This window comes from Nansenia antarctica, assembly GCF_963989245.1.
Source record: "Nansenia antarctica genome assembly, chromosome: 2".
Lineage (NCBI taxonomy): Eukaryota > Metazoa > Chordata > Actinopteri > Argentiniformes > Microstomatidae > Nansenia > Nansenia antarctica.
Window position 1 is genome coordinate 23,073,997 of NC_137675.1, and position 27,952 is coordinate 23,101,948.

Sequence of the window (27,952 nt, forward strand, 5' to 3'; positions counted from 1 at the left end):
GGAGGAATCTGCAGGAGCGAGCCGTTGCTGCAATGTTCTCCGCACAGGATAGTCGGTTATCCAGGATCACTCCAAGGTTCTCTCTCTCTCTGAAGTGGAGAATATGTGATTAGAAAAATAGCTTTATATCAGGGATGGTCAACTCCTTTCCTGGAGAGTAAGCTTTTGATTGAGCCCAGGACTAGCACGCTTGATTCAGTCAGAGTTGGTCACACCTGGTTGGCATGTGTGGTTACGGACATGGCAAGGGCAAAAAGGTAGAGAGCTAAGGGTCATACAGCATCTTTCAAGGACAAGGAGTTTAATAGTTGCATTTAAGCTTGGAGACATAACGGTCTATGGACTGTCTGCTGGCAAGCTCTCAAAGTTCAGTCAGCTTACATACCATCTATCTTAATGTTACACCCACAGGGTGGAATGTGCCCTGTCAGCTGGTGTGAAGTTACAGCATCTGTATATCAGGGGAGGCTGGTGGAGACAGAAATAGTAGGAACCTACCCCACTTACTATGCTGTAACTCGTTTTCTAATTGGCCCATAGGCCTCGGCCCTTGAATTCACGAGAGACGCTTAAAATGAACAATGAATCAAATATAACTGAGAGTGAATGATGTCTGCTGCTCCCATGATGATCTCCCATCATGTGAATCCTCACAGTGAATGTACCTGCTGTACTAGCCTAATAGTCCACATACAACTTAAGCCTGCGTGGTGTTGACTTATCTGCCTAATGGTTAATCCTCTTAGATGACCTCACACTTACCAGGTATTGGCCCCGCTGATCCTGGAGGCGCTGCTGGAGGGGTTGGACTTGGCCTTGGTCTCTGTGCAGCTGGGGACCTGGGGTCACGGCCGTGGTTGGGCTCTGTCAGGCAGAAGCAGCCCAGGATCTCTCCCTTGGCTACCGACACAGAGAGAGACAGACAGGCCTTTTCTAACTGGGACCTTATCACAGAATGACCACGTATGACCTGTATAAACCGGTATGCCATTTTTTCTTACAATGCCCTGTATCATAATGAACAGAACAGCGGTCTGTTTACCATGGATAGTTGGTCGTAAAACACCCCCAGCTCTGAGATAATCTCACGATGGAAATCTGTGTAGGTGGGGAAGAAACACACAGAATGATGCATGACTTATTTCACTTTCAACAATGACTTCAAATGGAGGTTTAATACATAGTATATGAGGTGATATACTGTACTTTAAATGTACAGCATGTACATTAGAAAGGGAAATATATTGAAATGTTTCTCAGATTCTCTGCTCTGGACATGAGGAGACCTCCTGTCAAGCCAGGAGTAGTGCGTCCCTGCTCTCTGCTTACGTTGGCCATGAGAACACAGGGCATGAGTTTCTCCTGGCATTAGGTAGGGAAAGAGTCTCTGATCATCACCTCCTCCTCCGTCAGCTGGCCTCCAGGTCCAGGGCATCAGGCCAGTTAAACACCACCTTGGCTGAGGGTCAAAACAACAAAAGATTACATCACCTAGCTACCACGTGTGGTTTCATAATATATTATGAAGAGGATGGTGGAGTAGTACAGAAGGTTGATGAGTTCAACGCGAAGAAAAAAACAAGACTTACTGTATGTGCTTGTGCAGGCGTCTTGCTGACCTCGTCAGCTTCTGAAATGTAGAAGTAATGCAAAACAAAGTCTGAAGGTTTTGATGTTGATTACAGACTCTTCAAAGTCATCTGCGCAAATGGAGAACACCACTGCTTTGCATATTCACATCTGACGATGTCATAAACCTTTCAAACATACCTAGGTGATCTGGGGACGCTGTGCCCAGTGCTTTGGATGCAGCGACAGCAGCACATTTCTGGGTGTTGGAGAGCAGTGTGTGAGAGCACCTCAGAGAGCCTTAGTTTACTTCAGTTTGTCTGGAAGAAAAACAATTACAACACATTTAATTACATAAGTGCATAGAGTAAAGACACATTCAAGAGAAATAATAATATTAAAGGGTTAGGGTTAGGGTTAGAAACATATAGTATGTATCCATATGTATCTACTTTCCACACAATAACCATTCTGCCCTACAATATGTGACTTTTAGGCATGTTCTAGCACATTCTACAGAGAGCTGAACAGTAACAGAACACTCTTAACTTTCAGCAGGGGAGAGCATTAACAATTAGACAATCAGACCACCATACAGGACAGACATGGAGACAGACAGAGTGTGTGTGTGTGTGTGTGTGTGTGTGTGTGTGTGTGTGTGTGTGTGTATGCATGTGAGGGTAAACCCATGAAAATCCATTCGGACGTGCAAGTAGTGTACCAGCCAACAAATACCCCAACACCCAGACAGACAAACAGCCAGATACCCATAATGGTCACACAGGCGGAGTCACAGACATCTGCATGGACATTACTGGAGGTTGGATTGACACCTGGGTTGAATCTCAAACGTCTTAAGTCATTCTGGCACGACATTCTGGCTGCTTCACCTACACTATCAATGTGGACAGAGTCGGGCTATCTTTCCTAAGACCATGATGTCTTTCCTTGAATCCTCGCGTCCTCTCTTCACCTCCTCCTTCTCAAAACCCATTGGAGGAGAAGGTTATTCAAGAAGTGCATGTGTGGCTTCCATGCAAAGTAGTTATTACAGTAATGGAAAGGCAATTGTTATTTAAATACCTTGCAATTACAGCACCAAAGTACATGTTCAACACTATTATTTCAAAAAAGAACAAGTAGGCTATAATTATTTAGGATAAGATAGGATAGGATCCACTTTCATGTCCCGATTGGAACATTTTCGTATAGACACACAGTAGCCTACTGCTGGTTATGTTTATTCAAATTAATTATATGACTGAAAAACCATTAGGTATTTTTTATTGCATAATAACTATACCGTCTTGTACAATTGGTATGTTCAGGTGCTGATCATGCTGTTCCATGTGCATCCTAGGCAGTCAGCGAGGCTGGGAGTAGGCCAACACCCACGACATACCTTCAAACATTGAATCACCAAATCTCTAAAGTCTTTCCTTCATTCCTTGTGTCCTCTGTCCTCGCCCCCTTCTGGAAACTCACTGTTGGCCCTGCTGTAACTCTACAGCATGGTTTATTGTCACAAGATGCTGTCACAAGATGCCACTTGGTGGGATACCAAGTGTGGTCTGTGGTCAGTGTCATAACAGTGTAAAAGATCATGTCACGTCTAGGTTTCAAAGTATTCTCTCTCAATTAATGTATTTTACCTTCCTGTATACAATATGAACATAACTGATTTGATATTGCAGTTGATTGTGAGAGATGCATTTGTATAATTTGTGGGGTTCTATCTATATATCTATTCATTTTTTAAATTATATATTGTTTTTCTTGGCTGCTGTCTTGGACCAAGTCTCTCTTGAAAAAAGAGATGTTATCTCGATGAGACTAATCTGGATAAATAAAGGTTACATGTTAATATGTATCCATTGGAATACACCACTGTCTCTGTCAGCAGTATTTTCATCCAGATAAGGTTTGCATAAAGAGATTTTGACTGCGTTTGTTTGCATATTAACTGATTCCAGCATAGTGATGACAGGCCAATTGCCTTTGCGTCTTAATTTGCAAGTGGAAACTTGTAAAACACGCAGAATGCACAATATAGGCACACACGATTACCCGACGGAGGACAGAGACCAAGAAAACAAATATTAGAAGCTCAAAGTGATTCATTATTTATGGGGATTGTAGATGAATCATGGTCTAGGTCTAGGACATCCACATGACACCCCAGTGAGCAGGAACAGGGAAGGTCAGACCAGACACAATTACCCATGTGTGATGTAATACAACACTGTTGCTGTGGCAATGTGTCTGCTATTTCTCTTAGTAACACCTCACTATCTCTAACATGATATACAAAGATCCTGTATGCATGAATGTGTCATAGGCTACACTTGTCTATATTATTGTACATTTGTATTATATCAAGTGTATTTTTTGAACGATTATATTCCATTCCACAAAACAAAAAGGCAGTATCCATCAAGAGAGTCCCTAGGCTATGCAAGTTTCCGCCCGTTTTCCTAAAGGCACATTAAAAGCATTCATGAGGGTTAGGCTGGTTTAGTAGTGAATGATTTTGTACTAACAAAAAAGCCCCACCTTCTCCTTCCTGCGGTGCAAAATGGGGAAAAAGCGTTTCAATTAATAGTTTAGAAGACAAATTGCTCTTTGTCATGATTTGGCAAAAAATAACTGGGTCTGGATTCATTAGTGAGCTAGAAACAGAGCGGAGCACCCCTCCTCTTCACATTCCTTTGAAGTAGCGGCAAGACAGAAATTGTTTCGCTCCGTTATATAGGCCAAGTTAATTGGCTGACAAAGCTGTCAGTCATCCGTATTCATCTTCTTATTGGCTCCCTGTTCTCTCACCCGTGGCAAGGAATGTATCGTGGTTTGGGATGGTCTGTCCACAATACGCTCCGTTTGGACGGCGAATGAGAATCGTTGACTGTTATTGATGCCTTTTTCTCCGACATTTCCATGGTAACTGTGCTGTCCAATATTTGATCAGCAGCAGAGAGAAGCCAGAGGAGTCAAATATGGAATTAGAGGAAAAGAATCCCGACCCAAAATATGGTAAGAAATGTTTTCTTTCTTCGCATAATCTCTTCGCTTCTTTATTTTTTTTCCGATCGTGGGGTGGAAGAAATGGAAACAATGACTGAATGATGGGTGGGGACCGCATGGGTCCCAAAGAGATTGAAGTCTCATCCTCATCTTCAAGCTGGGTTCACTTGGGAGTAATCTTTAAATATTTGTCAACAACATCCTAATCAGGGTGCAAAATAACCAGTCATGTTTTTCCATTGAAAACACCCTAATGAACCGGCCGTTAGCTAGAGCTGGCTGCTGCATCTTTCAATACGCTATGTCCTAATGAACAATTAGTGCTCGTTGGCCTATTTAGGCCAGTTCACGCTCACCGCACAGAAAATATGTACTTTAACTATCTACATGACCGAAATTGCCTTTTTTCCAATTAGAACATCGGTGGTATAAGGTTTGTTGTTAATGAACTTTCACTGCTAGTCCTGTCATCTACTGGAATAAGGATTAAGGCACGTAAGGCGACAATATTGTGATGTGATGCCTTTATTATTATTGGAACGGCTCGGCGCCAGAAGCAACACCTTGGAAGGACCATTGATGTTGTATGGGTGGGCGGCAGGGGTGGGGGGGGGGAGTGAAATGGTCTGTGGTGAGATGGTGGTTTTACGTTGCTTAAACTCTACACAGTATATGGACCTACAGTAAATACAAATGTGACATTAAACATTCAAACACTCCTCTGGAATATCAACAATACAGAAAAAAAATGATGTTCTTAACTTTTGATTGGGTGGGCAAGACTCAGGTTTGGGTGGGCTGGGCCCACCCCTGCCCATAGCCACCGCCGGCCTTGTTATTGGATATGTATACATGAGAAAAATGCTGAAACAAAACAATCAATAATGAAGTCCAAGACCTAGTAGGCATGAAGGCACGCTGTGCACGCTGTGTTTCTTCATTAATTTAGAGACAGAAGCTGTTTGTGTTTTTTCCTGGCAAAAATCTATGTCACAACACACGTGTACCCATGTGCCAATATCTAAGTGCCATATGGTAATTACACACACACACACACACACACACACACACACACACACACACACACACAGACAGACAGAAGGGTGATAGATGATTGTTTTGTTGACCAAATGTGACCTAAATTCACTGAATAGGACTAGTCTAGCACTGATTGATATGTCAATAACTGCTTAGCCTTCATGACTCAATATGTAAAATAACCATTAGGCCTATGTGTTTGACTGAGAAGACATCATGAACACCTTCTCTTCTCTGTCATACACGTATATGGCTATATAAAAGCATGTGTGTCACCCATGTCACTTCTGTCTCGAGATCGATTACCTCTATGGCTGCAATTTGCAACTGGTATTTGCGGCGGGTTCTGGGTTGTTGTTCTTATGAACTGTTGAGTCATGGCGTTTCCTCGCCCATGTTGTTCTTGCCTTAATCCCCATGTTATCTCCTGTGAGAATAGACATGTAGCTGCCTAGGCCATTTCAGACCTGGACTGAGAACCACATAGGCTAGTATTGGCAATTTGGCAAGAGCATTAGCGTTAGCCTTTTGATAACGCTATATAGCTCTGCAATTGAAAATCAATACCACTTCATCAAAAGACAGTGGACGGCAATACAGTTGTTGTTGTTGTTGTTGGTAGTAGTAGTAGTAGTAGTAGGCCTCTACAATGCCTGCATTTTGGGAACATCCTCATTGGCTAAGATTAGGGAACCCTGAATTGCAGTATCCTTGTGACGTTCCTGTTAGCTATCTGTTTCCTTTAAAAAAAAAAATGTTTTACCATTTAGCAGACGGTCCAAAGCGACTTACAATTAGAGATTACAAGGACGGTCTCCCTGGAGTAACCTAGAGCTAAGTGCCTTACTCAAGGGCACACTAGTGGTGGTGTTCCTCAGGTGGGATTTGAACTCCACCTTTTGATCACCAGCCCAACTCACTACCCACTAGGACCACCACCTTTACCCCTTCTTTCCTCTGCTCCCCTCCCCATACGGCCTTAAAGGACAAAAACTCATATAAACTGGGAAAAGCATGAACGCTCTGGCTTTCAGTCAGCTGTTTGACATCTACGGTACATCATTCTCTGATGGCAGAGCTACCTTCCCTTCATGAGCACTTTACGAACACTTTGCTCGGCTGCCCTCGAACAGGCGGTTCAGGACCATGTTCGCAAGGAAAAACAGACTGAAGCTCAGCTTCTACCCCAGGGCCATTCAGGCCCTGAACACAGCAAAGACCTAGGTTCTAGGCCCTGGACAATCTAGACAAATTGATGGCAGCTACTAGATTGAAATCAAGTGAAATACTGAAACACAACTGTGTACATTTCAAACCTGCAAACTGCGACACTTTAAATGAATGTGCAATAACACTATGTGCAATATGACAACCCTAGGGTACATAAGGTTCAGAGAATAGGAACTGTTAGAATAGGTATAGCATAGCATAGAGTACAGCACAGTGTTTTATTTGTATAGTATAATATAGTGGATAGTGTACATAGCCTTTATTTATGTAAACCAGCTCTTTTTCCTTCTTGTTTTTAGTTATTTTTTTCCTAGCACCAGGGGAGCCCCCCCTCCCAAATTTCGTTGTTTGGTACAGGTATATATCATATCAATGACAATAAAGACCATTCATTCATTCATTCATTCATGAGGGTCTGAGTAGGCCATTGTGCTGGATGGGGAAATGCCAGACGCAGGGCGACAGCTTGCCCAGACCTGCTCATTGCCTACTGTGCCCACTCAAAAGAGTGAGTCAAGAGGATACAGAGTCAACTCAAGTCAGTGCACAGACACACACACACACACACACACACACACACACACACACACACGCTGTCTGAGAGTGTGTTGCTTCACAATGACTCTTTGTCATACTGCCACTGGCTGACAGTTCATCTGCAAACAGATGTGTGTGTGTGTGTGTGTGTGTGTGTGTGTGTGTGTCTGTGTGCGTGCATGCGTGCTGAGTTGCTCCTAGTGGGCCATGTAAGGGAATGCAAGAAGAAGAGCGTTCAGCAAGATGTGTGCTCGATTTGGCACCCTGCAAGTTGAGGCACTTCAGAAAAAGTAGAACAAGTTGGACTGACTCCTTTTCCTCCTTTCCTGCTCGCACTATCCAGGAATCTGTGATGCGTTTTCTCTAGAGACTGCCAAAAAGGAGGTCTCTCCTCCGCCATCTTCCAGGATCTGTAGCTCTTCCTAATCCTACACAGCTGCAGAAGTTGGTGCCTTGTGCATAGAGAAACAGACATAAATAATTGTGTTCCACCCCAATCGCATTGTGCGTATCGATGTTGGAGCATAGCAGGGTAGCTACACTAACCACTCTGGCCACTAACACGGTCAGGGAGGGAGGGGGGTCATTGGATAATCCCTCAGGGCCCTTGAGTGGAACACATCCATTATGACATCACTCCCTCTCCTTCTCTCACTCAGACAGCCTCTGGCCCGACCCAGGAACCAGCGCTATGATAGCCGGCGTAGGGGGTCTATTGTCTTCACAAGCCCAGCCATCTTTACAAGCCCCGTTTTCTCTCTTTGCCTCTTATATTTTGTTATTATATTCTATGTGTACATTTTTTTAATGTACCCTCAATGGAGCCCCCACCCCCCCATCTCACACAATTGTACTTGTATAGGCTAACCGGAGTGACAATTAAACATAAACATCTTAGTACCTTATACCCTGTACTCAAGCCCAGTGTTTCTCACCCCCCCCTGTCCGTGGACCGGCACCGGGCCGCGGGATGTTGCTGACCGGTCCCTGAGATGGTTCACAGATCTAGTCAGCGTCTTCCAAGGACCACCCGGGGGGGGGGGGGGGGGGGGGGGGGGTAGGCATACTGGTTAGTAGTCGCTCTATGAGTAGAGGGCTGCAAGGGAATTTTCCTGGCTACATAGTGTACAGGTTTTTACTTTTGCCTGCTTGCGGCTCTGTCAGTATGTGAAGCGCATTGAGTTGCATCTTGTAAGAAATGCGCTATACAAATAAAATTTGATTTGATTTGATTTGAAGGAGGAAGGACCGTTGCTTGCCGGTGGTCCCACCCAGGGCAAATCTGATTGCCGTATCTATGTCTTTTTTTTTGCCTATACAGATCCACAGAAGTGTCTACGCTGGGGAGTAGCGGTGGTTGGGTTGTTTGTAGACAGGGCCTGTCTGTCTCTCAAAGCCCGGTATTGTCCCACAGCATGTTCTGTACTATGCGGGTATATCACATGGCTGTGGAGGAGGGAAGGTGGCATGAGCCAGGGAACATGTAGGATGTTCTTATCACCGCTCAGCATCAGACGTCATCTGACTCCCGACGCCTCGTATCAATATGATGCATGCAGGGTGTGTCAGAGTATGCTGACCATACGACATGTCGACAATCCGGTCATTGTTTGAGAACACTGTCTGTCTGAACACATTTGGAAATGTGTGTACTGTCTTTATTGTGAAAGTAGGCTATTCATTTAGGGATCAGAGACTAGGTCAGTCTCACAGTGCATATAGGCCTACATCAATAAGGTGCTGCGTACAAACAGGAAGTTCAGCAAGAACGTTCCAACAGTCCCATCTTTCAGGGACAACATGAGAACAGCGTCATGTGAATGATCCTCTTCCTGTAGGTTTTGTTTTTTAAGGGACATTTATGGTTCAAAGTTCATTGGGGAGTTAGTCATTTGTCCTCTACTGTAGTGCTGTAGTGAATGAGGAAGCTCGTCTGGTACTTGATCCTGTAAGACGACAGAAGAAGAAGAGAGGGCATACTGTACTGTGTGAGCATTCTGTGTGAGTGCATGTTTGCTGCCAATGTGTTCAGCATTACTGAATGTGGGTGGTGTGTTGTGACTGTCATCCCCTTGGCAGGAAGGAAACGCGCAGCGGTTTGGTGTGCCGATTGATGAAGCGTGTCAGTGCTGTTGTGTCACACACACACACACACACACACACCCATTTCAAGTGCTCACTTTACCTTACCTCATTTTGTGCCCCAACGTTTCCGCCTACACCTATTTCTATTTTAGGGTTCTAGATGCAGAATAGATTCAAGGACTCTGTGTACAATGCCTTTAAAAAAGCCACTGAATTAAATGTCAACAAAGTCATTTGGGAGTAGAGAGGTGTACTGAGAGGCTCTGAGGATTAAGACAATACTGTCGTGCCACCTGTCCTCTCCTCTACACTCCTACCCTCCTGTGTGCTACCCATTCCCAGGATGAAGAGCCCCCAATCAAGAGTAGGCAAGAGAAATGAAGAGAGTGAGTAGAAGGAGAGAGAGAATATAGAAAGACTATGAGCATATGAGGAAGGTAGAGCTCTTTCTGACGTGAGCGTCGCAGCAAGTCGGTTTCATTCTGCTGCATCAGAGGAAGGAAGTGAAATGGTGCTCTAGACACACTCCAGACAGTTCAACCAAGAAATACAGCCACCACATGAACATAGCATAACACTGAAATACAGACACCAGAAGGACAAAGAAGAAGCGTCTGGAGAGAATGGCAAAGGCGGGAGACCAACAGCGAAAGCCTGGTACTGTTATCGCCTTATGGTCGAATTGTGCTTTTTCTACTTTTGTTTGTGACGTAGGCTAGAAGTAGTAGGGTAGACGTAGTAGTTATGGTGTTGTTTTGTTGGTGTCATAGAGTCACCTGGGTATTTAGACTAATTGAATGGTTTCATATTCACCTGATCGTGTATGGTTGAGATGGACCAAATGCTATATGCTGCCAAGTGGGGTTTATCGGGGATTGTATGGTACACTATGTTGGATAGTTGCAACAAGTGTGTGTGTGTGTGTGAGCCCAGAAGTATTTACATCCCTTGCCATTGTTTACAGTGGGAGCATCCCAGCACCCTCATTGTTTTCTCAGATGGTGTTCAATCAAAAAAGCTGTTCTGCCATATTGTGTTTCTCCTATCTTGTGTTGGCAGAGACGCTCCGTTATATCTCATGTTGACAGTGCAGTGTATCATGCTCGACAACACGCTCAAACAATCTTCACATTGGGCTTTTAAGTACAGGGTGTCCAAATAACGTAATGCTTTTATCAAGTGTTTTAAACAATTTTTTTGACGTCTGTAAAAGTATCTGTGTCGTTCTCAAAAGAATAGATGCAACAGGAAATACGATGTCGACACACCAGCTATACCATGAGTCATTTCTTGGAAGATTCACAAGCTGACAAAGATATGTTGATTGATGTAGCCTACTAGGAACATTTGGACTGTACGTTGTGTCTTGAAGACAGTGCTGAAAAGCGTTGTTGGCTGGTTGCTATGCTGCTGCCTCACAGTCGTCGAGGTGTTACTATGGCTCCTGGGAATGTCCACAGGGAGCTCTAAGTCACCAGGGAGCCATTTTGTAGGTTGCCAGACACATCAGCCTGGCGGGGGAATCCTTTTGTTATGGAAAATGTGTTTTTGTCGTATACACACCCACTTGCACACACACACAGCCGCCCCTACACGCACACGCGCGCACACACACACACACACACACACACACACACACACACACACACACACACACACACACACACACACACACACACCTTTGAATAAATACAAAAATACTAAATACTCAACTCTGCTTGTCCACAGGTGAGTCCAGGAAGTTCGACCCTACCTTCAAAGGCCCCATCCATAACAGGTAAGTTATGAGTCTCACTCTCTGCTTAGATGGCTGTTGACCCCTGTGTTGTTACCGAGGCCTTATTACTGGTGTATTATATGCTGTATTATATGACTGAACACAGCATCAGGTCTGTAACTGTGTTACTCATGTCTATAACTTGTCTATCACGGTTCTATACTGTAAAGTGTGGCCCCCAGGAAAAGTAATTGGCTGGAGTAGCAACATGGGGCTAATGGGGATCCTAATCAACTAAACTAAACAAGAAGAGACTCTGCTCAGTTAACTGTCACTTCCTTCTCTCTTTCTCTCTCTCTCTCTCTCTCTCTCTCTCTCTCTCTCTCTCTCTCTCTCTCTCTCTCTCTCTCTCTCTCTCTCTCTCTCTCTCTCTCTCTCTCTCTCTGTGGTCTCTAGGGGCTGCACAGATGTCCTCTGCTGTATCCTGTTCATCCTCGCCCTGCTGGGCTACTTCGCTGTGGGCATCGTGGGTAAGTGAGTCTCCAGTGAAGTCCTTCTACACTGTGGGGGCTAGGGGGGGGAAGTGTGGGGGATCAGATCAGGGGGCTCCTCCCAAGTGTAATCTGGATTTGTGTCTGTTGTCTGGGTGGACACATTCACACACACACACACACGCACGCACACACACACACATACACACACACACATTTCTGTTGTGACCAATGGACAAATAAAGTGCTATTCTGTTATGAGCCAGTATGGTTGTCCTCCTCCTCCCCCAGCGTGGTCTCAGGGAGACCCCAGGAAGGTGATCTACCCCACCGACAGCAGAGGCCAGTTCTGCGGCCAGGCAGGAACCCCCCTGGAGTAAGGCCCTTTGACTCTCCCCCTAACTAACTAAGTGTTGTTTTGAATTGATGGCAATGACTTCATAATCCCAAGGGGACAACCACTAATTTCACGACACCAAACCACCAAACACATAACGAATGACACACAATACGAGGTGTTAAGCTATAATCGACCTCCAATGATCAACCTCTCAACTCTCCCATCACTTCCTCGTCTGCCTCTCTCTGTCATTGGTCTATTAAAGTGCCCTGTCCCCCTCCACAGGAACAAGCCCCTCCTGTTCTACTTCAACATCCTGAAGTGCGCCAGCCCCCTGGTGCTGCTGGAGTTCCAGTGCCCCACCACTCAGGTCAGAGGTCAACCACGCCCTCATCTCTGTCTATTTCTCGTTCTCTTCCCGTTACTCGATTCTCTCTCTCTCTCTCTCTCTCTCTCTCTCTCTCTCTCTCTCTCTCTCTCTCTCTCTCTCTCTCTCTCTTCCTCCCCCCCTCTTTCTCTCTCTCTCTCTCCCCCTCTTTCTCTCTCTCTCTCTCTGTCTCTCCTCTCTCTCTCTCTCCCCCCCTCTTTCTCTCTCTCCCCCTCTTTCTCTCTCTGTCTCTCCTCTCTCTCTCTCTCTCTCTCTCCCCCCCTCTTTCTCTCTTTCTCTCTGTCTCTCGTCTCTCTCTCTCTCTCTCACTCCCTCTTTCTCTCTCCCATAAAATACCACGTACTTACGGTTTCCCGAACAATTCAAATTTCACGTTCTAATGGATTGGATTTTGCTTGGATAGCTTTTCTTGACTTAATATTTATTGATTGGCTTGAACATGACATTTTTCTGGCTTTATTTGGGCACTTAGTTATGTGTGGAGAAATGTCCTACGGAGCACACAACGTTGCTGAAAGCCTACCTGAACAAAGGGAACCAGGAATACTACAAACAGTTCTGCAAGGAAGGAGTGGACTTCTCCAAGATGGTGAGTGACATTTTGGACCGCGAAGCTACGTGTACGCGAAGCTACGTGTACGCGAAGCTACGTGTACGCGAAGCTACGTGTACAGTTCTTATACAACATACTGTCTATTACATTGATGATGATGGATGTTTGCAATAATGTTTACAATGATGTAAGAAGTGCTTTTCATTCCGTTTCTATGTCCTGTTTCTACCAAGAGGAGAGAGCACATTACTCCAGTCCTAGCTACTCTGCACTGGCTGCCAGTAACATGTAGGGTTTAAGGTCCTCCTCCTTATATACAAAGCCCTTAATGGGCGAGGCCCAAAGTACATTGCTAATTCCCTTGCCAATTATGTGCCCTCAAGAACACTAAGATCATCTATCGCAGGTTTATTAGAGGTTCCCAGCAATAGTCAGAAGAAGATCGGGAGCGCAGCCTTTGCCAACTATGCCCCAAAGCTTTGGAACACATTACCTTTAGAGATCAGGGAAGCCAGCTCACTAAATATTTTTAAAAGAAAGCTAAAAACGCACTTCTTCAATATAGCCTTCAACTAGCTCATCTGCACCTGCCTACTACTCATTTGCCAGCTACTGCACTTTAAATGCCCTTTTTAAAATTATTTTTTATTGTATTTTCTTTACCTTTTCTTTTTACTGTTTTCCCCTGCTCTTATATTCACGTACACAGACTGACTAGTTGAAAGAGGTGTGCAAAAGATTTAAGTTGGTGTGGAAATAAAATAAAGCCCAGTCTTGCCATTAGGCAAGTGGTAGTAAATATTTTTCATAGACAAAGGATTTAAGTTGGTGTGGAAATAAAATAAAGCCCAGTCTTGCCATTAGGCAAGGGGTAGTACATATTTTCATAGGCGAAAGACTTAAATTGGTGTGGAAATAAAATAAAGCCCAGTCTTGCCATTAGGCAAGTGGTAGTAAATATTTTCATAAGCAAAGGACTTAAGTTGGTTTGGAAATAAAATAAAGCCCAGTCTTGCCATTAGGCAAGTGGTAGTAAATATTTTCATAAGCAAAGGACTTAAGTTGGTGTGGAAATAAAATAAAGCCCAGTCTTGCCATTAGGCAAGTGGTAGTAAATATTTTCATAGTGGTGCTGGTGGAAAGCCAGTGGGAAGTACAGAAAGACTGTGTAAGGTAGGGAGATGAAAGGGATATGAAAGTTAGATCTTTACCTTTTCTTTTTAGTGTTTTCCCCCCTGCTTTTATATTCATTCTATGCATGTATATGTTTTTATATATGTTTTTATATTCACTTTATGATCTTTACCTTTTCTTTTTAGTGTTTTCCCCTGCTTTTATATTCATTCTATGCATGTATATGTTTTTATATATGTTTTTATATTCACTTTATGTTCTTATTTCTATTGTAAAGCACTTTGAGCTGCATTTCTTGTATGAAAGGTGCTATATAAATAAAGCTTTACTTACTTACTTACTTACTCTTTTCTATGTCCTGTTTCTACTCTTCCCATTCCGTTTCTATGTCCTGTTTCTACTCTTCCCATTCCGTTTCTATGTCCGCCCTGATGTGTGTGTGTTCTCCAGAGTGTCCCAGAGATCCTGAGGGACGGCCTGTGTCCTTCCATGCTCATTCCCAGCAAAGCCTGTGAGTCAACCAGTATTTGAAGTTGTATTACAGTGTGATGATGTTGTGATACAGTAGGTGAATAGTAATCATACAGTAATTAGTGATTATCATACAGTAATCATTCATACACCATCATAAAGTCATCATTCAGGGAGTTTATCTGCCCTCTCCCCTCTCTCTCCTCCTCCTTTTAATTTTCTCCCTCTCTTCTCTCCCTCCAGTCACCCGTCGGTGTCTCCCAGCGCTGAGCACCATGAAAGGTGGGAAGGTCATCGTGGGAAACGAGACCACTTTTGACAACGGAGAGGGGGAAAATGTCAACGCCACGGATCTCCTGGAAGCATCCAAGTAAGCACTAACCCAGCTTCACTGCAGTTCAAGCTAAACTTCAGTTCGACACTTACGAACTAAGCTATTGCCAATAGTATTTCGCATGATAGTCGCATGACAGTATGTATAACGTGATCGCGGAGTGGATTTGTTTTATTGTTATGAAGTGGACTTGTTGTTATTGTTATGAACTCTCTGACTTTAAACTGTATGTTACAGAGACTTTGAATCATACATGCAAATGTGCTGAGGTTATCTATGTGGTTAGGGTATCTGCTCACTGTTTCTGTTGTTATTTTCTGTTGTATATTGTATGTTTTTATACTGTATGTGGTGTCTTTTTAATTAAGTGCTGCTTTTCTTGGCCAGGGCTCATTTGAAAAAGAGGCTACTGTCTCAATATGACTACCCTGGTTAAATAAATGATTATTATTATTATTAATAATAATAATAATAATAATAATAATAATGAAGTGGACTTGTTGTTATTGTTATGAAGTGGACTTGTTCTGGTTGCAGGAAGTCCAACGTGGTGGTGGAGGCTCGTCAGGTGGCCATGAGGATCTTTGAGGACTATACTGAGTCCTGGCACTGGATCTTACTGTGAGTCGCTGTAGTGGCGGAGGTGACGCTGAACTTACACAACACAAAGGCCGCATGAGGAGATTTTATAGGTGTTGTAGTTTTATATCAAATATACTGAGAGAAATGTAAGGCCTCTCTATGCAATGTCGGGAAATCCAAACATTCATGTTCACAGATCGGGGAGGGTTTCCTGTTGAGGAGATATTGTAGAGTCAAGGTTAAAGAGGGGCGGGTATAATGTACGCTATTTCATGATAGGCCGATTTTTTTCTATTTTAGAAACGTTTCTACCTTTTCTCTGGTGGTGAACTTACAACACAAAGCAGAATAGGACTCTCCATGGTGTGGAAAGTGCAGTAGGTGTACAAGATGTTATGCTGTGTGGCGGGTGGACTGAATGTGACGTCTCTAACCTCCTCCAGGGGTCTGGTGATCGCCATGATCGTCAGCCTCATCTTCATCGTCCTCCTGCGTTACCTGGCCGGCGTGATGGTCTGGGTCATGATCGTCCTGGTGATACTGGTCATCGGATACGGTATGACTCCGCCCCTCTCTCCTTATCTAGCTAGAAAACGACTGCATGACTGTATACGATATACAATTCAAACTACCTTCCGGGTGAGTTTCCCAAAAACGTTGTAGCATAATCTTCGATCCATTCTTTGCCATGGAGGAGAGATAATCGTAGTGCCATGTTAGCTTTCACAAAACCCTTGGATAATAAACTTCATTGTCAGATTATGTGTGGTGTTTTCAACCTGTTCTCACTATATTGAAGACCAGATTGAAGACCAAGGGTAATAGAGCATTCCAAACCGTGGCTCCCAGGCTTTAGAATGCTCTTCCCTTGGATCTTAGATCAGCGGTCTCGGGCCGAGGCTTTTAAAAAACAGCTAAAGACTGTCTTGTATAGACAGGCTTTTGGATAGCCCCAAAAGCCTGTCTTTCTGTGTCCTGTTGATATTGTTGTACACCTGTTGTCTGTTACGTGTTCTTAATTTCACTTGTTTGCCTATTTTAACCTGCTATGACTTTCGCTCTTTTATTATGTTTTAGTATGTTTCTTCTTTATTGTGTTCTCTATATGTAAAGCACTTTGTGACCCTTGGTCTGGGAAAGGTGCTATACAAATAAATTGTACTTACTTACTTACTATATCTGTGACTGTTTCTGACGACTCACAACGTTGTGATGGCCTGCTAGGTATCTTCCACTGCTTCATGGAGTATCGCAGCCTCAAGGGGGGACCTGGTGCTGATGTCACCATCCGCGACCTGGGGCTGCAGACAGACTTTGGCGTGTACCTGCAGATCAGGCAGACATGGCTGGCGTTCGGTGAGTCACACCAACACACACACACACACACACACACACACACGCACACACACACACACCCACACACACCACACGCACACCCATACCCATACCCACACACACCACACACACACACACACACACACACACACATACCCACACCCACACACGGCCACACAGGAACCCAGCATATGGACTTTCTAATGACCCCCCCCCCCCCTACCATCTCCATCTCCTAGTGATCATCCTGGCCATCGTGGAGGTGGTCATCCTCCTGCTGCTCATCTTCCTCAGGAAGAGAGTCCTCATCGCCATCGCCCTCATCAAGGAGGCCAGCAGGTCAGACCCCTGGGACCACTGTGTTAGACTTACAACACTGTCATGACTTGTGGTACACACTCACACACACACACACACACACACACACACACACACAGACGTCTGCCTCTCTGTCAGTAGCACAGGTGATGGGTGGGTGGGGTGTGGGGGGAGGGGGTGTTGGGGTGTGGGTGTGGGGGGTGGGAGGTGTTGGGTGGGCGGGGATGTATTAGGATCCGTCTCAGGAAAAGAGCCCTCATCGCTATTTACATGGCACAAACACAAACACTATTCCTTACATTTACGTTTTACATTTTTGACATTTAGCAGACGCCTTTATTCAAAGCGACTCGCAAACAAATACATTTGTCTAAGTAAGTGAACCGTCTATCCATCAGTCATCATAAGAAAAAGTAATCGATGCTTGATTGGCAGACATAATGGTAGAAGAAGGAAGGCTTTTTTGGAAAATGTGTTTATTTGTAGTAGAGAACCTTTGATGACAGCAGGGTAGTGGGGTTGAGGAGATCAGGGAGGCCAGCAGGTCACACCGTTAGGTGTGCTGTGCTTGGACAGGATATTCATCACTGCTTCTGTATAACAGACGTGCAGAATGCACTGGGTTGACGTGAGATGAGAGACATGATGACTAATGTACTGTATTTATTCCCAGAGGCACACACAGACCTTAGGTATCAGTCGATATAGATCACGTGTTCGACACCGTTCCTCGTTCCATTCCAGGCACTACCCTACACAGCACGCAGGCGCACAGCACAAACAAACTAGAAAAAAGAGGATTGCAAATATTTTAATCCCAGTCTGATGCAATCTATTACATCAAATCAGCATTATGGGAAATGTAATAAGATTTTCTGCATCTCTTACATGGCTCTCTCAGTGACATAACCAGTTGTTTCATTTATTTATTTTTCCCTATAAAGGGCTGTTGGTCACGTGATGTCATCGTTGTTCTACCCTCTGCTGACCTTTGCCCTCTTGGCCCTGGTGATCGCCTACTGGGGTATCACTGCTGTGTATCCTTCAACTGTCCATAACAATAATGCCTCCTTCCTTTGTCGTCAAAACGAACGTCCCCTTGTAATTGTAAAGTGTGACTAGATGACTCAGTAGGTGTTGTTGGTGATAGTACATGTATCCATTCAAATTGAAGTGCAGATAAATGTAGTATTTTACTAGTTGTTTGTTCACGTGTTGTGATCATCTCCTTGACTGCTTGGGCCAGCTTCCTCTCCACCTCCAACGAACAGGTTTACAAAGTGTTCAACACCACCGAGTCACCGTGTGAGTACTCCAGGGACACCTGCAGCCCTGAGGTGAGTCACCACTAGAGGTCCTTGTTGCAGTCTTCTACCACATCTACCACAGTGACACGTTAGTAATTGTACATAGAGGGAGCCCCAGTTTGTGGTGCTGAGCAGAGCAAAACAATACTTGCAACTTGCGATTATTTGTCATTACATCTATCATAAACACTAGGGTAAAGATGCCGACTTTGCCCCAATTTTACAAATGTTCCACATGCACATTGAGGCCCACAGTGATGAGTGAATCTGACCTAATTACCTTTTTTCAATGTCTATAAATAAATACGTTAGTGCTAATCTTTTGTGCCTCTTTTCCAGACATTCAACACCACCAACATAACAGCGGTGTGCCCTGACGCAGAGTGCCTGTTTGCCTTCTACGGCGGAGAGACCTACTACCACAAATACCTCATCCTGTTCCAGTTCTACAACGTCTTCCTGTTCTTCTGGTGTGCCAACTTTGTCACAGCGTTGGGTCAGGTGACTCTGTCCGGCGCCTTCGCCTCCTACTACTGGGCCTTCAAGAAGCCAGAGGACATCCCCGCCTACCCCATCTTCTCTTCACTCAGCCGGGCCCTCAGGTTAGAGTTGTTGTTGTTGGTGGTGTGTGTGTGTGTGTGTGTGTGTGTGTGTGTGTGTTTTTAATTTTCAAGTTTCAAGTTTATTGTTATGTGACATTACACAATTTCGTGAGATGTGTAGTGAGAGTAAAATTCTTGTGTGTGTGTGTGTGTGTGTGTGCATGTGTGTGTGTGTGTGTTTGTCAATAGTCACAAAGAGATAGCAAGTTATTGCATATATAAACTGATTTGCTTTGAGTAATGAGATATACTTTTACCCTACCCTTATGATGAGTTCTTCTATCACATTCCCTGCTCTCTCATTGACCCTCTTATTCTTAATCGTCAGGGGTAGTGGTGGCCTAGTGGATAGTGAGTAAGAAGGTCATGAGTTCAAATCCCACCTGAGAACACCACCACTAGTGTGCCCTTGAGTAAGGCACTTAGCCTCAAGTTACTCCAGGGAGACTGTCCCTGTAGTCTCTAATTGTAAGTCACTTTAGATAAAAAGTGTCTGCTAAGTTGTTCAAATGTACGATCATCTGCCCAGGTACCACACTGGCTCCCTCGCCTTCGGGTCCCTCATCCTGTCCCTGGTCCAGGTCATCAGGGTCGTCCTGGAGTACCTGGACCACAAGCTCAAAGGTGAGATTTTGTTGAGTTTCTTGCTAGCTGTGCAAAGCTGTTACTTCCTGTTGGGGAGGAGTTACGTTCTCCTGTGGCCTGTAGGAACCAGATGTTGTGAGACAATGTTGTCACTGACTTCACCACTGTATTGCCACATATATACAGTATGTCGCCTATTTAGGTCAAAGGCAAAAATGCACTGTCAATACTCCTCAATTCATTCCTGATGCAGTGTGATGCTGAAAAAAATGCCCTTATCGAATTAGGATATACAGTTATACAGGTACAATAAGGATTACAATAAGGATATACAGTTATACAATTACAATAAGGATATGCAGTTCAGTACAGTTTCTCTACTGTTAATATTTTTATATTAAGTATTCATTCTAGCATTGTGATGGCCAATGGCACCTGGTCCTAGCATAGATTAGTTTTTTCTTAACGTTGAATGAATGAATGAATGAATGAATGAATGAATGGACTTTATGAATGAATGAATGGACTTTAATATTGACTGATATTGACTGATATATTGATGATTCTCTTACTTAGACAAATGTACTTGTTGTAAGTCGCTTTGGATGAAGGTGTCTGTGCTAAATGTCTAAAATGCAAAACGTAAATGTAAGGAATAATGTTTCTAACGCCAGGCCAATGTTCTCTCTGGTCTGTTGTTGTTTGTGCCTCCACCGCTAGCTGCCCAGAACAAGTGTGCCAGATTCATGCTCAGCTGTCTGAAGTGCTGCTTCTGGTGCCTGGAGAAGTTCATCAAGTTCCTCAACAGGAACGCCTACATCATGGTGTGTGACTGTGGACCAACGCCACTGAATCAATACAAGATCAATTATCATTAGAATTTGGCTGGTACATTTATAATAATAATAATAATAATAATAATAATAATAATAATAATAATAATAATAATAATAACAATAACAATAATAAATTTATTTTATAAGGCGCCTTTCAAGGCACTCAAGGTCGCCAAACTCGCCATACAACAAATTTAAAAATAAACAGTTACAAAATTCAAATACAATTAAAAAATCAGTGGAGAAATATACAGTATATACATAGCTAGCAGTATATTATATTATTACAACAACGAACAAGAAACACAGCCGGTTGAGACTTAATTAAGCCTAATGATGAAGTTGAACTAATGTGAGAGATTCTGTACTGAGGACCCTTGAATGATGTATTTGTTTATAACACCACCTATGGCTTTTTAGATCGCGATCTACGGCAAAAGCTTCTGCCCCTCAGCCAGAGATGCCTTCTTCCTCCTCATGAGGAACATCGTCAGGTGAGTGTCGAACCTCTGACACTTTAGGACCGTTGCTGGAGAATATTACAATGATTTCATCTCGGCTTCTAGGGAAAAAGTCAGTTGGTCCATCTGTTTGACTTCAATACAATTAATTTCTCTGTTCTCACTACAGGGTGGCTGTCTTGGACAAGGTGACTGATTTCCTGCTGTTTTTGGGAAAGCTCCTCATTGTTGGGATTGTGGGTAAGTGAGGCTTGAGTCTACATATATATATATATATATATATATATATATATATATATATATTAGGGATGGACGGTTTTTCGGTTAAACCGAAAACCGGGGTTTTTAAAAATAGAAACGGTTTTTTATCAAAACCGTCTGAAACCGGATTTTTTTTTTTTTGTTTTGTTTTTGTTTTGAAGAATAAAATAGAATAAGAATAAAACTGGAACATGTCACATGTTTGTCGTGTGTGAAAATAACAATGATACAGTCTGAATCTGCCACGCAATGAGTGAGAGGTTTGGTCAGTTGTGAAGAATAACTGAGGATTAATATCTAATTGGGATTATATTTAAGGGTAACGAATCACTCTAGGGGAAAGATAGTTGCCTTCAGTTATTGGTAGATAGGAAAGGTTTTTTACAATTACTCGCTTACATTTAATAAGATCATTTTCGCTGCTCTCTGTAAAGCGCATTGGGTCACTTTTGTGAGAAATGCGCTATAGAAATAAAATGTGATTTGATTTGATATCAATCAATCAAACTTTATTTATGTTCTATAGCACAAATCATGCATTGAATGTAACTCCAAGTGCAGTATTTACTAAACCACAATATAATAAAACAAGAGCTATACGGATCAAGAGTGTTTGTGCACAGCGCCACTGTGTGTGAAGGCGCTACTGAAAGTGATGACAGAACGCATGTCTCAGAAGATACGCGGTCACTTAGTGACGCAAAGGTAGTTCTGTATTTATCTCTATCTGTATTAGTACATTTATTTTGAAAGCTCTATTTTGACAGCTCTACCATGGGCACTTTTATTTTGATGGGGCATTCTTTGTTGATTGACTTACGACAGTTCAGGACGAGTCAGTCTCGCGGCATGTGGTTTTTATGAAAAGCTTTAAGTATGTTCACTGCATAATTCTAAGTCTAATATTTCAGTGATTATTGAGCAGTATTCAAATATTTAAATACATTGAGCAGCAGCTGAAACTTTGTCTAAGAACCAAGATATTGAGAAAGCAGTTCATTCAATGAAGACACTGTTCCAAGAGATGATCTTCCGTGCAGGCGTGCACCCTGGATCAGCGGAGCTGGTGTGTTAAGTGTTCATGTGTTTTCATGTATGGTGTAGCTTACAAAAGTCTGCCTTTCCACTTATATTTGTGAAACTAAGTAGCCTAAATGTGTTGCGACTGTGCTTACGGTGTTTTAATGGTGTTCGACATGAGTGTATTGTAGCAGTAGGGCTCAATTATTTGAAATTGGCGCTCCTTTTTTTTTTTTTTTTTACAATTTTTTTTTTTTTTTTTACATTTTTTTTTTTTAATGTATTTTTCGGTTAACCGGAAAACCGCGGTTTTACTCTCTGACGGTTTTTCGGTTTCAATAATTGGAAACCGTCCATCCCTAATATATATATATATATATGTAGTATACTGTATATTTCATCACTAATACTTTCCGTCACTTTCTAGATAGCAAAGACATGAGATAGACACTTCCTTCCTTATTGATCACACGGCACTATCAGTACTGCTTCAAAAAAGGTTGACCAAAAGGTTATGACATTTATAGAAACAAAAGCAGAGAAACCAAGCAGAGAAACTTGATCAATAGCACTCTTTAGTAAAGTTCATCGTCGTACACCATCTTTGATATTTGCCAGCTACTGTAGCCTTCTGTCGTGGATATAATTGATTCTTAATAGATTTAGTAGAACTTACAAAGCACAAAGAGCTTAGATCAATTGTCTCCAAAGAGGCCTTTTATTAAGCCAAGTTACATGAGGGCAGAGATAAATGAGCAGACCAATAAGCAAGAAGCAAGCAGGAAGCCCCCAACGATGGGTGCGACTCATCTTTATAGACCTGTCCCTGGTCATGAGGTCACTATTCTTGGGAACCAATCATATTATACAAATCTTTTAGTTATGGGCCCTGTCCATAGTCAGAATTATTCACTGCGCCACAGATCTTGGCCCATCCCTTACAGGAAGGAAATGGGCCTTCCTTGAGTGCTAGATTCACCAAACTGTAGAGAGACTTACATTTCTCAGTATAACATGATATAAACCACTACACTTCACTTCCTTCAAATCATAAGCCTTTCCTCTCTGTTCAGGAATCTGCTCGTTCTTCTTCTTCTCCGGGAGGATCAAGGCGGTAGAGCAGACCGCCCCCTCTCTCAACTACTACTGGGTTCCTATTCTGGTGAGGCAGAGTGCTTCAATAGCTCTTATAGACATTTCATATCAACGTATACCATTGTAGGTTGTTTACATGTTGATAACACTATACTATATGTGCCTCTGTGCCCAGACCGTGGTGGTAGGCTCCTATCTCATCGCCCATGGATTCTTCAGCGTTTACGCCATGTGTGTGGACACACTCTTCCTCTGCTTCTGTGAGTAACACTCTATTTACCGTCGTCCCCCCCCCCCCCATTGAAACTATGAATGAATTGAATTAAATATTTCATTGTGTGCCAATTTCAATCACTCGTACAACTTTCCCCGAATCTGAAATACTCCTTTATCTGAGATTCCCTTTACACTGTACCTGCCATGTTTCTGACTTTTTCGTCTCTTTGTCTCTTTCTCCCTTCTTCCCTTCTTCCCTTCTTTCTTTCACACTTCACGTTTTATTCTCATGCCTTCCTTCCTTTTCCACACTTTTTGGTTCTGTTGTATTTTTTCCACTAACCCAATCAATGAAACATTAACCTCATAAAACACACACACACACACACACACACACACACACACACGCACACACACACACACTCAAAAGGCGAGGACCTGGAGAGAAATGACGGGTCTGAAGAAAGGCCATATTTCATGTCTGTGGAGCTCCACGAGATTCTCTCCAAAACAAAGATAGTGGAAGACGACAAAGATGGTGCAGAGCAGCCTACGGCAGCTACACAAGAATCCCTGCAAGCCGACCAAGTCACAGTCGAGGAGGAAATACCTCTCCAACAGCAGGAGGGTGGAGAGATCCAAATGAAACACCAAGATGTGCTCAAACAGGATCACGAAGAGGAGAAACCCCTGAAGGAAACCACTGAAGTAGAGGAACCACAAGAGGAGAAGTCTCAAGAGAAGGAACCGGAAGTTAAAGAGCCGGAAGTGAAGGAACCAGAGGAAGAAAAGGTGACGAAGGTGGACACGCCCGTAGAGAAGGACGCCCCGTCCGCAGAGCCTGCGAAAGAAGAGAAGGAGGAAAAGAAAGTGGAAGAGGAGAAACCCAAAGAGGGAGACCCTCCTACCACACCCCCTCCTACCACACCCCAGGAGTAGTTCAGCTGCAAGATATGGTTAAAGGATAAGGATGAGTGAGGGATGGGGTGATGGGGTGAACCTCATAACCTGTGTGCCGTGTGGTACAGTGCTAAAGTTACCTACAACGACTTTGTGATTTGGACTTTGGTCAAGGTATGACCGGATGAAATGCAGATTTGCCACATGCATAGCTACCCCACAGGGTTATTATAAGGGTAGCTTGTTCTAGCAAAGGTCCTCGTGTAATGGTTGAAGCAGATCTAAGCCCAGTGCATCTCTGTAGCTCGAAAATAGTGTTCTTTTGTTCGTGTCGGTTCTAGACAGTGTCGGTTTATATTGTGAGGATCCGTAGAAATTGTGAGTGCTGAACCCGTGCCTGACTACTATTGTTCATAGGTATCGTCTTAAAAATCAATGCATTATGAATCATACACTAATGCCATGTTTACAGTCAAAAAGAAACATCTCAATTACTGGTGACATTTCGCTGTTTACCTTGATACCAGCTGACACCAAATGATGGTTCATATAAAAAAAAACTTTGATATGAAAATAGATTTTGTTTGTTTCTCCAATGGAATAACATTTATGTACAGTGCAGTTACAATATACAATACTTTATGTATGCAATTCTTTATGTTGCTACGTCTTGTATTGATTGAGGCTCTACTCCAGCCAAGATCATGTGTTTGGGTTCAGTGTATTGGAACGCCACCTACTTGCCTTGGTATTTTGGACTGGCATAATTGCTGTGATTGTGTTGCCATGACGCAACCGTTTTGACCTCTCAGATCTGCAAGCCCTGTTACTGTTTACTGACCCCACTTGCCTTTGTCTTTCTCTCTCTGTCTTTCTCTCTCTCTCTCTCTCTCTCTCTCTCTCTGTCTGTCTCTTTCTCTATCTATCTATCTATCTCTTCCCCTTTCTGTGCTGCATGATGTTAACATCGCCTACCGAGTGCTTTATTGAAACTAACACTAACCTCTCAATGTTTTATTAGTGTTTCTGTTAATATTATATGTCACATTGTGAACGTTGTAACTGAAGTAGTATTTTCACGTATAATACATTCCACTCATTTTGCTTTTGTTGGATGCAGTTCTTGATTAAAGTTGCATTGTATTCATCACAAAATAGCTTTTTGGGTGTAAATATATTAATATCATATGAGAGGACATTGGGAGGAAGACAGAACGGTGAGTTTCTATTCTCATGTGTACAGTATGTTGTCAGCACAGTCACAGTGGAGGAGAGAGGGTTAATATAATATTTCATAGAACAGGACTAATACATACCCAGCTATAATCTTTTGTTATGAATAAGAAATGACTAAATGTACTGTTTCAGAGCATTCATGGAAGTTAGCTTGCCAACTCCTGCTTTATGAAAAAACCCTCCAAGAACAAATTCTGAAGATTTTAAGCTTTGGTTGGTGTGTGTTTGTGTGTTTGTGTGTGTGTGTGTTATTATCCTGGCTCATCTCCTCCTTTCTCCCAATGTGACAGTGGAGGACCTGGAACGTAACGACGGCACTGCAGAGAGGCCCTACTTCATGTCCCAGAACCTGCTCACCATCCTGAAGAAGAAGAACGAGGAAACCAAGACTGTTGACTGAACCCAAGCCTGAAGGAGTGTGTGTGTGTGTGCGTGTGTGTGTGTGTGTGTGTGTGTGCACACGTGAGTGTGTGTGTGAGTGTGTGTGTAAAGAGAACAGAGGGAAATGAAGTTCAGCTGCCATGTTAAACCGTCGTGCCTGTGTAGTTGTGTGTATACTGTGCCTTAAGCTCATGCTGTTGTATATGCTACAGGTCGTTCCACTCTGCCTTACTGCTTCTTGTCGTTCATGCCATTTACCGTTGTTTCCTTGTTTACTTTTTACAACCTGCATTTGCCTTTACAAAACTGCAACCTCAATTGATTGTTTCTTTTTGTTCTGTTTCAACTTTGTGATGTTTATTGTCTGGAGTCCACACCTACTCAGAACTAAACTTTCGTTCATGTAGTGGTTCTGCATCACACTTCAACAGCCCGTAATACTGCCATCCGTGTTAAATGAGATTTTGCCCATCCTGGGAGATTTTCTCAAACAGATCGTTGTCTTACATTAGATATTTCATTTGAATGATTGCTGAATGTTATGCCTTAATGCTTTGTTTTAAAGGTTATTTTTTTGGGAGTTGGGCAGTCCAACTCATACATTTTTCATCTTTGTTGGGTAGAAACATTGGAGAGAGACAGGTAAGTATGCAGAAGAGGTTACTTTTAGCAGACCTCTTTATCCGAAGCGACTTATAACAAGTACATTTGTCTAAAGATCAGTCATCAGAAGAAAAACAAATATATGCTAGGACCAGGGGCCATTGGCAGTCACAATGCTAGAAGAAGTTTATTTACAGTAGATAAACTATACAGGGGGTAGTGGGGATGAAGAGGGACAGTCAAGATGTAACCTGAAGAGGGTCTTCAGTCTACGGTGGAAGAAAGGTAGTTGTGGGACTGACAGCAGTGGGAAGCTCGTTCCACCACAGGGACGCCGCTGGGGTATGTCTGCAGGCATGGGCTGGATTCAGACCCATCCTGACATGAGCATATGTGTGCACTGTAGGCCAAGGTACTAGACCACTGGTGATATGATCTGCATAACGTGAGCTGGCGGCGAACTGCCTCCTCCTTGCCGTGCCTGACTGAACCTACATGATACTTAAAATGAATGGTGTTCTTTTTCATTGCTATTGTTGTTTAGCTCTGTATTATAGCTGAATGATGCAGTACATTACTGAAACTTACCAAAGGAAATAGACATGTTCTAAAAGCAGTATTATAGTGAAACCATAGCCTACAGAAAAGTGATTAGTTTGGAGTGGAGGTTTTTTACTGTTGTTTACTTGACCTAACATTTTGTAATATGCTCATTGCTATACTATAATTCAGTTCAAGTGCAAATGTTAAAGAGAACTTCAAGAGAAGTGTGGAAATGTTGCTTTTAAGTGGAGCAGAATGTAAATAATTAAAGTGTTTTTTTCACAACTATACAAGTAGCTTTTCATTTACTCAGCATGAAGGCTATTGTAGCCTAAAATTATTGAATATCACTCTATTCGGGAGGCTTGCATAATGTCTTTTAATTACTCCCTATTTGATGTGCCATAGTCAGCATATTGTGTTGTTCTGTCCTCAACTTGGCAACCTCGAGCTTTGTACACAGTCCTCGAGCCTCGATCTGACGGGAAGTGTACCGGTTGCCAGGCAACAGTTTGTCAGTTAGGCGGTCTGTGTTTTCACGACAAATCCGCTCAAGCAAAGGCACGCAAAAGTCAGTCAGTTAGTAGCTAATATATTATTTAGCTTTATGAAAAGTGCGCGGTGTGAAAATGCCCTTCAGCGAAGAGGCCATAAAACCGCCTCTTCATGACCAAATAACAGAACTATAGAGGAAAATCCAACTGCTTGGTAAGTTGTTGGTTGATCTGCATAGAAGCACGTCAACGTCAGTCCGTTACAGGGT

The 27,952-nt window shown here is 43.0% G+C and overlaps 1 protein-coding gene across 1 annotated transcript; it reads left to right on the forward strand.

The window, feature by feature from the left end:
* Positions 1-4,562: 4,562 nt before the first annotated feature.
* slc44a2 (solute carrier family 44 member 2 (CTL2 blood group)) lies at positions 4,563-26,070 on the forward strand (the record flags this gene model as incomplete). Its single annotated transcript, XM_080523765.1, has 22 exons — positions 4,563-4,599; positions 11,209-11,257; positions 11,654-11,727; positions 11,980-12,064; positions 12,314-12,398; positions 12,889-13,005; positions 14,554-14,614; positions 14,818-14,944; positions 15,446-15,529; positions 15,934-16,046; positions 16,715-16,846; positions 17,065-17,164; positions 18,088-18,180; positions 18,390-18,480; positions 18,790-19,052; positions 19,582-19,676; positions 20,358-20,461; positions 20,894-20,967; positions 21,104-21,174; positions 23,289-23,377; positions 23,486-23,570; positions 25,953-26,070. 22 exons carry the CDS (start codon positions 4,563-4,565, stop codon positions 26,060-26,062), a joined length of 2,139 nt encoding a protein of 712 aa, XP_080379891.1. The 3' UTR covers positions 26,063-26,070.
* Positions 26,071-27,952: the final 1,882 nt, after the last annotated feature.